The sequence below is a fragment of the Stenella coeruleoalba genome, assembly GCF_951394435.1.
Source record: "Stenella coeruleoalba genome assembly, chromosome: 12".
NCBI lineage: Eukaryota > Metazoa > Chordata > Mammalia > Artiodactyla > Delphinidae > Stenella > Stenella coeruleoalba.
Genome location: NC_137158.1, coordinates 2,175,964 through 2,189,478, shown reverse-complemented (window position 1 = coordinate 2,189,478; position 13,515 = coordinate 2,175,964). Strand labels below are relative to the sequence as shown.

The following is a 13,515-nucleotide window of genomic DNA, read 5'->3' as shown; positions in this document are numbered from 1 at the left end:
CAGTTCATAAAACTCCATATCAAGAAAACAAACAACCTAATCAAAAATGGGCAGAAGACCTTAACATTTTTCTTTATTTCTACAGAAAGGATTAGAAACCAAATGGTGTGTCACAAATTGGGGGATACCAATAAACCAGTCATGGGACCTGGCTCTGCTGAATCTCATTTGTCAGAAGATGACAAGGATTCCAAAGATCAGAAAATAGTGATAAAGCCATTGCCCATCAAAACATCAGTTAACGTTCCTGGTGGTGAATTTCACCCAAACTCCAACTATACTGGTAAGGACTCTGGGACAAACTGGCAAATCAAAAATGGGCAGAAGACCTTAACATTTTTCTTTATTTCTACAGAAAGGATTAGAAACCAAATGGTGTGTCACAAATTGGGGGATACCAATAAACCAGTCATGGGACCTGGCTCTGCTGAATCTCATTTGTCAGAAGATGACAAGGATTCCAAAGATCAGAAAATAGTGATAAAGCCATTGCCCATCAAAAGATCAGTTAACGCTCCTGATGGTGAATTTCACCCAAACTCCAACTATACTGGTAAGGACTCTGGGACAAACTGGCATATGGGTCTAGTTGCTAATCCCAAATTTGTATTTGAATTAGTGATATTGTGTTGTTGGTTGAAGATGCTAGCCTGAAAGTCAGAACACTTAAAATAATTTATACACCTATCATTTATAAAATGCTTTACAGTTTTCTTTCCCCACTAGGCTGCTCATATGGAAAATGGAGGGGTTGCCATGCATGGTCTCTCAAGTCTTTTCTAAAAGTAAAATTGTTATTATTATTATTATTTTTTTTAGATTCTATTCCCATATAGGTCATTACAGAGTGTTGACTATTTCACTGTGTTATACGGAAGATTCATATTAGTTACCTATTTTATATATATAGTGTGTATATGTTAATCCTAATTTATCACTCTCCCTTTTCCGCTTTGGTAAATGTAAGTTTGTTTTCTTCATCTATAACTCAATTTCTGTTTTGTTAATTGGTTCACTTGTACCTTTTTTTTTAAGATTCCACATATAGGATGATATTTGTCTTTCTCTGCCCTTTGTACTTCCCTCAGTATGACAATCTCTAGGTCCATCCATGTTGCTGTAAATGGCATTATTTTGTTCTTTTTAATGGCTGAGTAACATTCCACTGCACATATGTACCACATCTTCTTTAACCATTCATCTGTTGATGGACATTTAGGTTGCTTCCTTGTCCTGGCTATTGTAAATAGTGCTCTAATGAACGTTGGGGTGCATGTATCCTTTTGAATTATGGTCTTCTCTGGATATATGCTCAAGAGTGGGATTTCTGGATCATATGGTAGCTCTATTTTTATTTTATTTTTTATATCTTTATTGGAGTATAGTTGCTTTACAATGTTGTGTTAGTTCCTGTTGTACAACAAAGTGAATCAGCTACAAGTATACATATATCCCCATATCCCCTCTATCTTGAGCCTCCATCCCACCCTCCCTAGCCCACCCCTCTAGGTCATCACAAAGCATCGAGCTGATCTCTCCAGGCTATGCAGCAGTTTCCCACTAGCTATCGATTTTACATTTGGTAGTGTATATATGTCAGTGCTACTCTTTCACTTCATCCCAGCTTCCCCCTTCCCACCCCCCATGTTCTCAAGTCCATTCTTTACATCTGTGTCTTTATTTCTGCCCTGCCACTAGGTACACCAGTACCAGTTTTTTTTTATATTCCATATATGTGCATTAGCATATGGTATTTGTCTTTCTCTTTCAGACTTACTTCACTCTGTATGACAGACTAGGTCCATCTACCTCATTAGAAATAACTCAATTTCTTTCGTTTTTATGGCTGAGTAGTATTCCATTGTATATATGTGCCACATTTTCTTTATCCATTCATCCGTTGATGGACATTTAGGTTGTTTCCATGTCCTAGCAATTGTAAATAGTGCTGCAATGAATATTCTGGCACATATCTCTTTTTGAATTATGTTTTTCTCAGGGTATATGCCCAGTAGTGGGATTGCTGGGTCATATGGTGGTTTTACTTTTAGTATTTAAAGGAATCTCCATACTGTTCTCAATAGTGGCTGTATCAATTTACATTCCCACCAACAGTGCAGGAGGGTTCCCTTTTCTCCACACCCTCTCCAGCATTTATTGTTGTAGACTTTTTTGATGATAGTCATTTTAACTGGTGTGAGGTGATACCTCATTGTAGTTTTGAGTTGTATTTCTCTAATAATTAGTGATGTTCAGCATCTTTTCATTTGCCTCTTGGCCATCTGTATTTCTTCTTTGGAGAAATGTCTATTTAGATTGTCCACTCATTTTTAATTGGAATATTTGGTTTTTTGATATTGAGCTGCATGAGCTGTTTGTATATTTTGGAGATTAGTCCCTTGCTGGTTGCTTCGTTTGCAAATACTTTCTCCCAATCTGTGCTTTGTCTTTTCATTTTGCTTATGGTTTCCTTTGTTATGCAAAAGATTTTAAGTTTAATTAGGTCCTATTTGTTTATTTCTGTTTTTATTTTCTTCACTCTCAGAGGTGGATCAAAAAAGATCTTGCTGCAATTTATGTCAGAGAGTGTTCTGCCTTTGTTTTCCTCTAAGAGTTTTTCAACATAGTTTTGGAAGTCTTAGCCATGGCAATCAGAGAAGAAAAAGAAGTAAAAGGAATCCAAACTGGAAATGAAGAAGTAAAATTGTCACTGTTTGCAGTTGACATGATACTATATATATAAAATCCTAAAGATGCTACCAGAAAACCACTAACGCTCATCAATTAATTCAGTAAAGTTGCAGGATACAAAATTAATATGCCCAAATCTCTTTCATTCCTATACACTAACAATGAAAGATCAGGAGAAATTAAAGAAACAATCCCACTTACATCAAAAATAATAAAATACTTAGGAGTAAGCCTACCTAAGGAGGCAAAAGATCTGTAGTCAGAAAACTATAAGATACTGATGAAAGAAATTGAAGATGACACAAACAGATGAAGAGATATACCATGTTCTTGTATTGGAGGAACGAATATTGGCAAAATGATTATAGTACCCAAAGTAATCTATATATACAAAGTAATCCCTATCAAATTACCAGTAACATTTCTCACAGAATTAGACAAAATATTTTACAATTGTACAGAGACACAAAAGACTCTGAATAGCCAAGGCTATTATGAGAAAGAAAAATGGAGCTGGAAGAATCAGGCTCCCTGACTTCAGACTACACTACAAAGTTACAGTAATCAAACAGTATGATACTGGCACAAAAACAGAAATATAGATCAATGGAAGAGGATAGAAACCCCAGAGATAAAGCCACACACCTATGGTCACCTAATCTATGACAAAGGAGGCAAGAATATACAATGGAGAAAAGACAGTCTCTTCAATAAGTGTTGCTGGGAAAACTGGATAGCTACATGGAAAAGACTGAAATTAGCACATTCTCCAACACCATACACAAAAATAAATTCAAAATGAATTAAAGACCTAAATGTAAGACCAGATACTAAAAATTCTGTTATTCTAAATTTATGGGTTATCAATAGTGATATAGCTATTTTGACCTATGAGTGTATTGGTCAAAAATCTGTGGGATCCAAGTGATAGAAAATAATTTTAAACTTATTTATTCCACATAGGAATCCATGATGAAAAGATTGAACAAACAAAGTTTGGAAAGGTAGAAATATAGCAGGGTGTAAGGTTAGAGATACAGTGTCTACCAGGCTACTCTCACTTCTGAAACCAATTTCAAGATTGGGAGTTCCCTAAGACTAACCTTAGTTTTGATAATTAGCTATAAGAACTCACAGAACTCACCGAAGGCTATTATCCTCAAGGTTATGGTTTATTACAATGAAAAAAATACAGATTAAATTCAATTAAGGAAAGGATTCATGATGAAGAGTCCAAGGAAGTTCTAAGCATGGAACTCCCACTTGTCCTCTGCCACTGAAGTCATGAACAACACTATTTTCTTGGCAATGGTGTGTGACAATGTAAATGGAGTATTGCCAACTAGGGAAGCTCACCTTAGTCTTGGTGTGCAGGTCTTTATTGGAGCTCCACAGTCAACTGGTCACACGGCTGACCTCAGTCTCCAGCTCCACTGCGGTCAAGCTGATGCCACATGACTCAATAATAAATGACATTGCTGGACTTTCTAGTGTGGCCAGAGACACAAGGAAAACAAAGACACTCTTGTCAGGCAGGACATTCTAAGGGCTTAGAGATTACCAGTCAGGGCCAAGGGTAAAGGCCAGAGCTCTCTTTGGACAAGGTTAAATTCTTTACCACACACAGGGCCTAAGAAGGACATAGAGCCTGGGAGTGAACACTGTAAGGATTCCATATATATTAATTTTCTGTTGCCACCATAACAAATTTAGCATTTTAAAAGAACGCAATTCATTATCTCACAGTTCTGTACATTGGAAGTCTAGGTTTGCACAGCTGATTTCTGTACTTCAAGTATGTCAAGGCCAAAATCAAGGTGTTGGCCATCTTAGTTCTTAGCCAGAGATTCTAGGAAACAATACACTTCCAAGATCATTCACATTGTTGGGAGAATCCAGTTCCTTGCAGTCATAGGACTGAGGTTCCTGTTTCCTTGCTGGCTGCCAGCTGGAGTGGCCCTTAGCTCCTGGAAGCCTTTGGTTCTACATCTCTGAGCCAGTGGTGCCTCAGATATTTCTCATGTTTGGAATTTCTCTGAATTCCTCATCTTCCACACCTCTTTTATGCCTACAGCTGGAGAAAGTTCTCTGCTTTTAAGGGCTCACCTGAATAATACAAGACAATGTCCCTGTTTTAAGGTCCATAACCTTAATTACATCTGCAAAGTCCTGTTTGCCCTGCAGTTTAACATATTCTACATGTTCCAGGGTTTAGGGTGTCAACATCCTCGGGGGCAATTCATACCATCTCTCATGCCTGCATTTCTCCGTGGCTTCATGAATGTCTCTTTCTGTGTTTGGCTTCATGAATTTCTCCATGAAGTGAAGAACATGAGCACTGACAGCCTCCAAGCATCAGGGACTATCAATACAAATGCCACAGGGGCCAGGCAGATAATGCCAATGAGTGAGGCATGCTGGTGAGAAAGTAGTGAGTGCTACTCACTCAGAGACCACATGGCTTGCAAAGTTGTGAATATTTACTATCTGGCCATTTACAGAAAACATTTGCCAACCCATGAATTAGAGGATGCATACATACCCCATTTGAAGGCCACCTCAGAGTTCCAGCCAATGTTTGCTGCAGAGAAATGTTCACCCAGTGTTGCCCAATCTTTCTCTTTTCTCAAGAGAAGGTTGAACTCAAGATTTTTATATGGAATTTTCTGATATTTAACTGTCAGCTAATTTAAAAAAAATTCCAAACACTGGGAAGGCTAATGAGAAAATATCTGCTGATTACACTGGCTCTTTCACAGTTTGTGACCTTTGTTTTATATAGTTTCAGGCATAAAAAAAATGGAATTTACCATTGTTTAGACTCAAGTCTAAATAACTCAAGTCTAAAATACCTGAGAAAAGAACTGTGTCATGAGTTCTCTTCTTACCAATCAACTATGACCAGGGGTGTGGGTATAATTATTGATTGATTCAACTTGATTAATTCACAGTCTTCTTCTTTGGCCCAGGGCTAGATTTTTTACAGGCCCCAAGTACCAGGAAGTTCACAACTCCAAACAAACCACCAATAAATAATTTCAAAATAAATATAAAAATAAATCTCCAAAATAAGTGTAAGGATTTTCAATGTGGTATTTTCTTCTCTGTAATAACTACTTTGAATTTATTAAAAATATATTTTTTTCAAAGAATAGCTCCCCCTACCCTCGCTTTTTATTGTTTTTGTTTTTGTCCTGGCTTTTATACCAGGTTATTCTGCCATCCTTGTTTTCGAATACTGCTGGGCTAATGTGATGTGGCCAAAGGTGGGGTCACATCTGCATTAACAGTGTGGCTCTCAGAGCAGCCAGGTTGATGAAGGAAAGGAATATGGCAGCCGTCCCTAAGCTGAATGTATTACAGAGTGTACTCTCAAATGCACTTTTCCTCTTTTTTTTTTTTTTTTTTTTTTTTTTGCTGTATGCGGGCCTCTCACTGTTGTGGCCTCTCCCGTTGCAGAGCACAGGCTCCGGATGCGCAGGCTCTGTGGCCATGGCTCACGGGCCCAGCCACTCTGCGGCACGTGGGATCTTCCCAGACCGGGGCACGAACCCGTGTCCCCTGCATCGGCAGGCGGACTCTCAACCACTGCGCCACCAGGGAAGCCCACACTTTTCCTCTTTTGAAATCCCAAACACCTATTTAATTTGCCTTTTATAAGTGACCATGGCTTGTTCTCTATAACTGAAACATGTCCTCATTGTCACGGAACATGGACATTTCTCCAAGGCTTTCTAGCTGCTATAGATCTTTGAGGTTTGCTTGGTTTTTCATGTTTTCTTATTTTTCCCCTTAAAAATTCACAGCCATGAAACTTCCTCTATAAAAGCGCATTGATTTAATTTATTAACTCTCTGAGGAGATGGGAAAGGAGAGCACCTCTCAGGAGCCACAGTATAAGTAAAACAAATGAGCCCCTGAACTGGCAAATATCTGTCTTCTTTTCTATCATACACATGTATGTTCTATCATACACATCTAGGAAGGGCTGACCAAAAGTTTTAATTGTAACTAAGAAGTGCAATTTATTTGAAGAAAAGAAAGTCAGACAATTCAGATTAGTTGATGTCATGAAAATGAAATTTGATTGAATAGGGCTCTCATATTTGGTGAAAGAATTAAACTTTTAAATGAAAATTTGATACTTAGGATACATATCAAAATATGTGATGCCAATTTTTACTTTTTAATTAGACAAGGTCAAATCACATGATGTATTAATTACTTAACTAAATAATTAAATCACATTAATTATTAAATTATTAAAGGAATAGCCAGTGAGTGCCTATGATATGCCTGTACTGCTTGGAGGAACTGGGGATACAATAGCAAGTAAGTAAATACATAATAAGTAAGCTCTCCTGGAGCTAACATGCAAGTGGTGAAGACAGTAAACATGTATTACACAACAACATGGCAGGTGGTGATTAGGACCCTGAAGAAAATGGAAACTGGTCAGTATATTATTATGGGCTGAATTGTGTCTCCCCAGAATTCATATGTTGAAGTTCTAACCCCTACTACCTCACAATGTGACTGTATTTGAAGACAGAGTTTTAGAAGAGGTAATTAATGTTGAATGAGTTCTGTAGAATGGGCCCTAATCCAATATGACTGGTGTCCCTATAAGAAGAGATTAGGAAACACACACACAGAGGGAAGACCATGTGAAGAAGATGGCCATCTACAAGCCAAGGAGAGATGTCTTCAGAAGGAAACAACCAATCTTGCTGACACCTTGGTCTTGGACTTCTACTCTCCAGAACTGTAAGGAAATAAATTTCTGTTTAAGCCTCCTGGTCTATGGTATTTGTTATGGCAGCCCTAGCAAACTAATATATGCACTCACTGTCCAGCCATAGTGCAACTTGGTGATGTTAGAGAGAATCAGTGGTTGGACCTGTCCACATTGTGATCAAATCTCACAGAATTAATACTTCAGATGGCTATGTTATTTTTCCCCAGCACTTTCACCATGATAAATTATCCCACCTTTGCATTTGGTGGCATGTTTATTGTCTATAGCTTCCTCACTCAATAACATAAAGCTCTCTAAGGGTGCCCAACCTTTTTCTGGCTGCCCCTATAATATATGTGCAGTATAAATAGTATGTGGTAACAAAAAAAAAGTCTATATTGAGTGGATAAACCTTTTTCTTATTTTAAAATAACACTCATTTATTGTAGTAACTGTAGATGATACAGATAAGGCAAAGAACTAATGACTACCTGTGATTGTATTATTGGTGAACCAGTAAAATGACTATTCTTTTAATAGGAGATGTCTTCTGATTTTTTTATGTTATTAATATATTTATGGTTTACATGTAATTGCTTATTAGGTTTAGAATACTGATTATCTGAAATTTTCCATATTTTAAAATGCCTATAAATTTTATTTTCTTTAAGGAGAATTATTCATCTTGGGCAGAACACCCAATACTTCAGAATAAGTTTGGGAACACAGCAACTGATAATTTGACATAAAACACTGTAACTGCTACAGCTTAATTGTTTCTGTTAAATGGAAGGTAGTTATAAAGCCTATGAAGCATGAGAGCAGCCAAATTTATCAGTGACGGGACAGCATCCCTAATATATTTGCATAGGTAGAACCAGTCATTGCATAGGTAGAACCAATCAAATGACTACATGTGCTTCATGTACTTAAAATCTACTTAATCTGTGTTTTTAAACTGTCAATCTTTATGTTTTAAAAGCCTAATTATATCTCAAAAAATGATACTCAAGCATCACTTTAAAATTACAGCTGTTCAACATCAGTGATGTGACAGATTGATGGGTATTCAGATTCAGACATGATCATGGTACCATTTACCAGGGTTAGAGTAATTGTGCTCACTTGATGCATTTAAGAAACATTGATATGGTGCTTACTGTCTGCCAAGAACTGTTAAATAACTTGTTTAATCATCATAACAAGCCTATGAAATAGGTAATATTGTGTCAGTGAGAAAGCTGAGACACATAAGAAAGCTGAGATAAGGAAAGTTGCCAGGGCAAAGGCAGGATTTGTAGGGAGGCAGATGAGCTTCAGTGTTTTTGCTGAATGACTACAATCTGCTGCGTCTCCTAAAAGTCAGACAGTAGCCAACATCTATGATGTGTACTGTGTGCCCGATCCTTCTATACACTTTAGATTCATTCAGTCACTTTATGGTATTGAGCCACCCACCCAGAATCAAAAGGTCTGGGTTCCAGTTTCGATTTTGGTGATGGACTGAGAGCGTGATTCAGGGAACCTGGTTGTACTTCTCTGGGACTTAAGCTACTGAGTTGGTTGAATTAGATGTTATCTCCAGTCTCTTCTAACTCTAGAGTTTTAGAATTTGTAGACTATCTTAAAAGTCTTGAAAAAAACTTCTTTTTAAGTTTTCTAGTTTTTAAAAATGGAGTACTCAGTCTAGATTTTTCATCTCCTACACTCTCATTCTTGGAAAACACTTTTATATGCTCATTTATACAAGTTTTAAATTTGACAGAGATGTAGATGTCTTAGATTCAGATGCCGTTATAAAGATATAAAGCTCTTTTGGCAAAGAAAATGAAACAAAAAAGCAAACCCACAGAAAATAAAACAAACAAATAATTTTACCTTTAATCATACAGGAACTTTTTATTTGGGTAAAACCAGTTAGTTCAAGAAACTTAAAGTCTCTTTGATGATACTCATCTATATACAGCCTTATATGGTGCCAAAATAGTGATGTAAATATATTCTAATTTCCATAAGCAAAGACATTTTCAGTAAGTGCTTACATATAATATTACTATTTACTTAAGCAAATAGAGTTAACCTTCACCTTGTCCCAGGTGATAATCTCTTAGACTGTTTAGAGACAATGTTCTCAGGAATAAGCCAAAGACATGGAAACATATGATGCTTTTGTTAATGATCATAATGACTAATTCACTATTCTCTAGCCTCATTTTACTTCGCAGTTCATCATGATCTAATGATTTAGACCATTTTTTATTTTACAGATAACACTGGGAACAGCACTCAAATTCCTACTGCACCTCAACTCTCCTCTAGAATGAAACACATTAAACAAGAGATGGCCAAAAATCACCTTCAGTTTGTGCGATTTGAAGCAACAGACCTCCATGGTGTATCCCGGTCTAAGAGTATCCCTGCACAATTTTTCCAAGTGAGTTTTGCAAGTAGAGTTATGATTGAATATAATTTCATTCAATTCATTTGCAAGCAAATGGTCCTTATTGCTCTTTCTTATTTTATTGTAACCTATACAGCAATTCTAGTTGAAAACCAATCATTCATTTTGTTTCTTCCCTTGCCACTCCCCAGACACATTATTGTTCCCCTAAGAGCTGAATGTATACTTTCAGCTCCCAAACAGCAATTCATTTACCCAATATAAATATAAAACTAATTAAGACTGGTAAATTTCATCCTTCAGCCTTGAATAATTTCACTACTTTTTTCTCTTATCGCAATTATGAAGATTATAATTTGTTTGATATAAGAAAATTACAACAGAAGACCTAGGAGTAAAAACAAAGAGAAAAATAAGATTAAATAGAATTTTCTAGATAAAAAGTATATCCCTTTTAGCTTCTAATTCTGATAAGAATATATCCTATTTTTGTTGGATGACAATAAATATTATTAAGTTCTCAAAAATAGTGATATCAAGAAATATGATATTTTTAGATATGTTTTGAGATTTTCTGAGTATTTTTCAGTTTATGTCATGTATTTACTTTAATAACTGACTTACTGTGTTACTGAAACATCATTTCTTAGGAAGGGACATCAGTATTATATACAAAAGTATGAAAATTAAGCATCCTCTAAGATTATTGTTTAAATATATCTTACTTATTACTTCAATATCAAATTGTAATTTTTCTCATTTGCTTTATATTGGGAAAAATTGGGCATCTTCAAAACATTTTTTAAAGAATTCCAAAAGATTCAAATCTGTTTCTTCAAAAATTCTTTAGATCTGCCTGCACACACACACACACACACACACACACACACACACACACACACGAAGTTTATGTATATAGGTCCTTGAGTAGGTTGAAAATTAAGCAGGCGCTGAATAAACAGTGCTTGACTTACTCAACTTTACTACTGGCAAAAGCAGATTTGGATCATCCAGGTCAAACGGCACTTGGAAATGTGCAGAGATGGTGGAAAGTGAAGGAGGAAGTGGCTCACCGACACTTGCAGAAGAGTCGCTTCTGCGAGCATCAGCCCTTCCTCATTAGCCACCCTGTTTGAGATTTGGAAGTAATATAACAAGCAATTTGGCTTGCAGAATGTGAGTAGGTTTTGTTAACCTCACGGTGTTCACTGACATCATAGGAACCAAACTTTACAGTCAGCTTTTTCTCCACCCATTAATGGAAACGTCAACACATGAAACCTTGTTGATATTCCTACTACACAATTTCTACATTTTTATGTGCCTGTTCAACTTTATAACTTCATTATTTCCCTGTTGTAGGGCACATAGAAAAGTTAAATAAAAGTTAAATCCATTGAACCCAAGAGGTATTTGACTAGAAAGTGCCTTAGCAATGATCTGCTCTAACACTTCCGTTTCACAGATATGGAGGCTGAGGCACATAACATAGTTCTGTGACCTGCTTAACTTCACACAAGGAATTAATGACAGAGTTAGGACTGCTGACTTGAAGGCTGCAACATTTTGGAAACTATAACATAGGTCCACATTCACGGGCAAGGTTTCTGGAACTCTGCGCCTGTGAAGTAGTTTGTTCGTTAGTGTGTTGTAAAGGTGAGTGAAGAGAGGAGTGCAGCTGTCAGCAGTCCTGGCTCTTCTGTCCTGTGTGTCCCGGGTGTGACAACAGTCAGCTCTCTGAGAAAGACTGAGGATTCTTTACTGTAGACTTTGGAGAGTCAATTACCTGTGGGGATTACAATAGAATAAGCCTTATCTGAAGTATTAGCCACTACGCCACATGATAAAAAGTGCTTTAAAAAATATTTTTGGTTATGAGCAGTTCAAATAATTCTGTTAGGTTTTACCTTTGTCATTTGCTATAGACATTTTCTTTATCATTATAGCTTTTCTTTATGAGTGCTGTTTTCATGAACATGAGCATATAAAGTCTCCAAGGCTAAAGCTATTAAGACTTGTTTATAAATTACCTTTGGGGGTCCTATTTTAAACTATTTAAAATTTATCTGATACTAAGCTAGCTTTAACCAACAGATGTTAAACATTTTTTCTCGTTCTCCCACCCCCAACGTTTTTGTTTGTTTTCAAGTTTCAAAACTTGATTGCTCTATCCTTTAACTTCTTTAGGAAAAAGTGATCCATGGCGTTTACATGCCCCGAGGTTATCTTGAATTGATACCAAATCCTAAGGACAATGAAGTGGATCACATAAGAGCAACATGTTTTAATAGTGACATAGTCCTGATGCCAGAGCTATCGACCTTCAGAGTTTTGCCGTGGGCCGAGAGGACAGCAAGGGTGATCTGTGACACGTTCACTGTGACTGGCGAGCCTCTGCTGACTTCCCCAAGGCACATCGCAAAGAGGCAGCTGAGCCGGCTGCAGGACTCTGGCTTCTCCCTGTTCTCTGCCTTCATCTATGATTTTTGCACTTTTGGTGTACCCGAAATTATCAATTCAAAGACCATATCTCTTCCTGCTTCAGCATTGCTAAATGACCACGACCAGCCTTTCATCCAGGAACTCGTGGATGGGTTGTATCACACTGGGGCCAATGTTGAGAGCTTTTCCTCCTCTACCAGGCCTGGCCAGATGGAAATCTGCTTTCTGCCCGAATTTGGCATCAGTTCAGCTGATAATGCATTTACCTTTAGAACAGCTGTCAAAGAAGTGGCAAGGAAATATAATTACATCACCAGCTTTTTCATTGAGACTGGATTCTGCAATTCAGGAATTTTGTCTCATAGTCTCTGGGATGTCGATGGAAAGAAAAACATGTTCTGTAGCAGTTCTGGAATGGAGCAGCTCACGACCACTGGGAAAAAATGGTTGGCAGGTCTCTTGAAGCACTCTGCTGCTCTCAGCTGCTTGATGGCTCCTGCTGCTAGCTGCCGGAAGCGCTATTTCAAGGACAGTAAAGACCTGAAGGAGAGTGTGCCGACAACGTGGGCATACAACGATAACAGCTGTGCTTTTAATATCAAGTGCCATGGTGAGAAAGGCACCAGAATAGAAAATAAGCTGGGCTCAGCCACGGCAAACCCTTACCTGGTGCTGGCTGCCACTGTGGCTGCAGGCTTGGATGGACTTCAAAGAAACGATGGTGTTTTGGCTGCTCCAGAGGATGGCACAGACCTTCATCAGCCCAAATTTTCTGAGATCCCTTTGAAACTAGAAGATGCCCTCATGGCACTGGAGGAAGATCAATGTCTGAGACAGGCTCTAGGGGAAACTTTTATTCGATATTTTGTTGCCATGAAGAAATATGAGTTGGAAAGTGAAGAAACAGATGCTGAGAGAAATAAATTCTTAGAGTATTTTATTTAGTGTGAAACCCTTGACTGTTCCTTTAGCGATGTGAGTTTTACTTAAGTAATTGATCTGCCAGAAAGAAAAGATTGGATTTTTGCAACAACAACAAGACTACAAATGCTTTCTCTCTTTTTGGTCCCCATGGAGTATTTGACAGATGAAGTGGGGTTGCTGAGAGGATTCTGATTCAGAAACAAACAATAAAGTTGTGGTGCAGCTGTGATGTGAAAACCCAGCAAACCTTGTCACTCGGTGGTCATTGCCTCTGCCTATGTTGACCTAGATACGAATATTCAGTTTTGTGGGAGCAACC

The 13,515-nt window shown here is 37.5% G+C and overlaps 1 protein-coding gene across 2 annotated transcripts in view; it reads left to right on the top strand.

Annotated features, from left to right (window-relative positions):
- LGSN (lengsin, lens protein with glutamine synthetase domain) overlaps window positions 1-13,217 on the top strand; it is a gene marked incomplete at both ends in the record, with an annotated part of 29,569 nt that extends 16,352 nt beyond the window's left edge. The window contains 3 exons of one of the 2 annotated variants that reach the window (XM_079939467.1): window positions 356-553; window positions 9,697-9,863; window positions 12,018-13,217. In XM_079939467.1, the coding sequence (XP_079795593.1) occupies window positions 356-553; window positions 9,697-9,863; window positions 12,018-13,217 (1,565 nt within the window). Of the gene's footprint in view, window positions 1-85; window positions 284-355; window positions 554-9,696; window positions 9,864-12,017 lie in introns of both variants that reach the window. The other variant, XM_079939466.1, reaches the window with a different exon arrangement.
- Window positions 13,218-13,515: the final 298 nt, after the last annotated feature.